The 2,810-nt window shown below is 37.0% G+C and overlaps 1 protein-coding gene across 8 annotated transcripts in view; it reads right to left on the bottom strand.

Annotated features, from left to right (window-relative positions):
• The window catches only part of CHD9 (chromodomain helicase DNA binding protein 9), a 226,048-nt gene that overhangs the window by 105,944 nt on the left and 117,294 nt on the right, over positions 1–2,810 (bottom strand). For all 8 annotated transcript variants that reach the window (XM_023514745.1, XM_012806860.2, XM_012806861.2 and 5 more), the window contains one exon: positions 1,646–1,763. In XM_023514745.1, the coding sequence (XP_023370513.1) occupies positions 1,646–1,763 (118 nt within the window). The remainder of the gene's footprint in view (positions 1–1,645; positions 1,764–2,810) is intronic.

Genomic DNA, 2,810 nt, shown 5'->3' with positions numbered 1-2,810 from the left:
TTAGGAACTTCCAGATAAGAGTAAACAGGTTAGAGACTTTTGAGGTGCTGGAAGGATGCCTCAGTATCCCCAAACTGCCAAACTATTACAATATCTTTACTTTTGAGTTGATTTAATAATTACAAAGGGAATAACAGAAACTTCATGGTGGTGAAATCCGGCAGGTACTCTTAATGTGGTGTTAACCACCAGTGACGGGGCAAGCAGGTACATGTACCACCTGGCAGCTTTCACTGAAAAGACAGAGCATCACTTCTGCAGTGTTCTTTCAAAAAATGCCTACCTTGAACTGTGAGGCAAAAAAATCACAAACCCCCAAACAAGGAACTTCTAACAAAACAAATGAGCCGTAACTTCAAAAATATCCAAGAGGCTTGGCACCTGTGGCTCAAGCAGCTAAGGCGCCAGCCACATACACCTAAGGTGGCAGGTTCGAATCCAGCCTGGGCCTGACAAACAACAATGACAGCTGCAACTAAAAAATAGCCGGGCATTGTGGCGGGCACCTGTGGTCCCAGCTATTTGGGAGGCTGAGGCAGGAGACTCCCTTGAGCCCAGGAGTTGCTGTGAGCTGTGATGCTACGGCACTCTACCCAGGGCAACAGCTTGAGGCTCTGTCTCAAAAAAAAAAAAAATCCAAGAAATGAGAATGACTAAGGAAGACATTACAACTACAAGCAATGTGAAGCCGGGTTACATTCTCAACTAGATAAAACACACACATTTTCCATAAAAACACTCGTGGAACAACTAGTGAAATAGGAATAAGGTCTGTAGATGAGATAATAATGCTGCATCAACGTCAACTCTACTATTTTTACATAAAGAATGCGTTGGTTTTTAGGTAATAAACACTAAAGTACTTGCAACTCACTTTCAAATGGTTCAAAAAAGCGTGTGTGCATGAGACAGAGATATGGACAGAGAGCATACAAATGATAGAGCATTCTCTCTCCCCATTTTCTTTCCTCTAATATAAAATAAACTTATGCTTTTATATCTTAAAAAATGATAAATCAAACATGGCAAAATAGTAACATTTGGGAAATCTAGTTAAAATGTGTGTGGGAATTGTTGTACTATTCTTGCAACTACTTCATTTAAAAGAAAAAAGTTTTTAAAATTTCAAATAAAAAAATTAACAGGAACCCAAAACTGCTCTAAAAAAAGAGCATATTTAAAAAATACTTCAGAGCAGTATAGAACATCAAGCCATTCTGTGAGGCCTAGCAAGATAAAGTAAGTTTTTCAACGATGCTCTGTACACACACACACAAGGCTGGTTTAGGAAATATGCAACGTATTTCATGTACTGAAAAATCTTATCTTCCATTTACTTGCTACGTTATTGCTCCCTTTCCCTGAATAACTTTGCTGATAAATTCTTTGTGATATTAACACAGCTACGTTCAACTCTTAAGTACTGAAATACAGGCTATCTTATAAGTACAAGCATTATCTACCAGTCTGATCCTATTTTAGCTAACTTCCAACCTAGTTTTGGAAAGAGAAAAATATTGAATATGTAGATAGCATTTGCATTCAAATATTAACATTGGAAGCCTAAGAATTAAAATAATAATTTAAATAAATAAAATACTACGTGTTCAGAGTCCAACACATAATAGTCTTATTTTTTTCTTACGTCTGCAAAAAAATGTGCTCTTTGTGCTTGTCTCAATTTGAACCGTTTGATTTTCTGCTGGATCCTTTTATCTTTCAAAAGTTGCTGTTCTGTGGCCCACTCACAGTGAAGATAGGAGCTAAAATTTTTATAAAAGCAATATATTAGGATGATATAGAAAACCATGTCTTTCTAGATGTACTTTAATCTTAACATCCAAACAAAACATTATTTTCAATGTTATAGGTAGGTAGCTCATTTCATTTAATTTTAAGAGACTCCACAGAGTTTCTAAAAGAAAAGTCACTATGATTACTGTATCCTAAGATTGTAGTTCAAAGGTTTACATTGCCATATAGAAACAAAATGACATAATGATTAAAAGTTTAACAGCAAGATGTGATTTATCTTTAATGTTTTTTCATTGAAACAGTTTTGTCATGATCAGAAAGCTAACCTGTTTTGAAACCCATGTAACTTTATTTAAAATGTTTTCATGGAGGTATAGACAAAAGTTGGAAACTAAACAAAGAAATCCTAATTTTCTGGAAATTAGCAACTTTTACAAGTTAATTCACCTATAATCAAGATTAAAATTTAAACTTTTAATGTCAAATCATCATATTCTGTACATCTGACATCAAAAACTTAAGGTTTTGCTATACTGCCCAGGCTGGCCTTGATCTTCTGTGCTCACATAATCGTCTTGTCTCGGTCTCCTGAGCAGCTGGGACTAAAGATAAATCAGAAACGTCTTTTATGACCAGGTCTGGAGGTTCACACCTGTAATCCTAACACTCTGGGAGGCTGAGGCGAGTGGACTGCTTGAGCTCACGAGTTCGAGATCAGCCTGACCAAGAGCAAGACCCTGTCTCTACTAAAAGTAGAAAAACTAGCTGGGAGTTGTGGTGGGCATCTGTCCTCCTAGCTACTTGGGAGCCCAAGAGTTTGAGGATGGTGTGAGCTATGATGCCATGGCACTCCTCTACTCAGAGTGACAGAGTAAGACTCTGTCTCAAAAATAGAAAAATAAAAAAAGAAAGAAAGAAATGTCTTTTATAAAAATAATAAAATCTGAAAAGTTAAACAATATAACAAATACTGGGTGGCACCTGTGGCTCAAAAGGGTAGGGCGCAGGCCCCATATGCCAGAGATGGTGGGTTCAAACCCAGCCCCAGCCAAAAA

Source organism: Otolemur garnettii, unplaced genomic scaffold (assembly GCF_000181295.1).
Source record: "Otolemur garnettii isolate 467f Iridium unplaced genomic scaffold, OtoGar3 scaffold00058, whole genome shotgun sequence".
NCBI lineage: Eukaryota > Metazoa > Chordata > Mammalia > Primates > Galagidae > Otolemur > Otolemur garnettii.
This window is presented reverse-complemented; position numbering and strand designations above follow the sequence as displayed.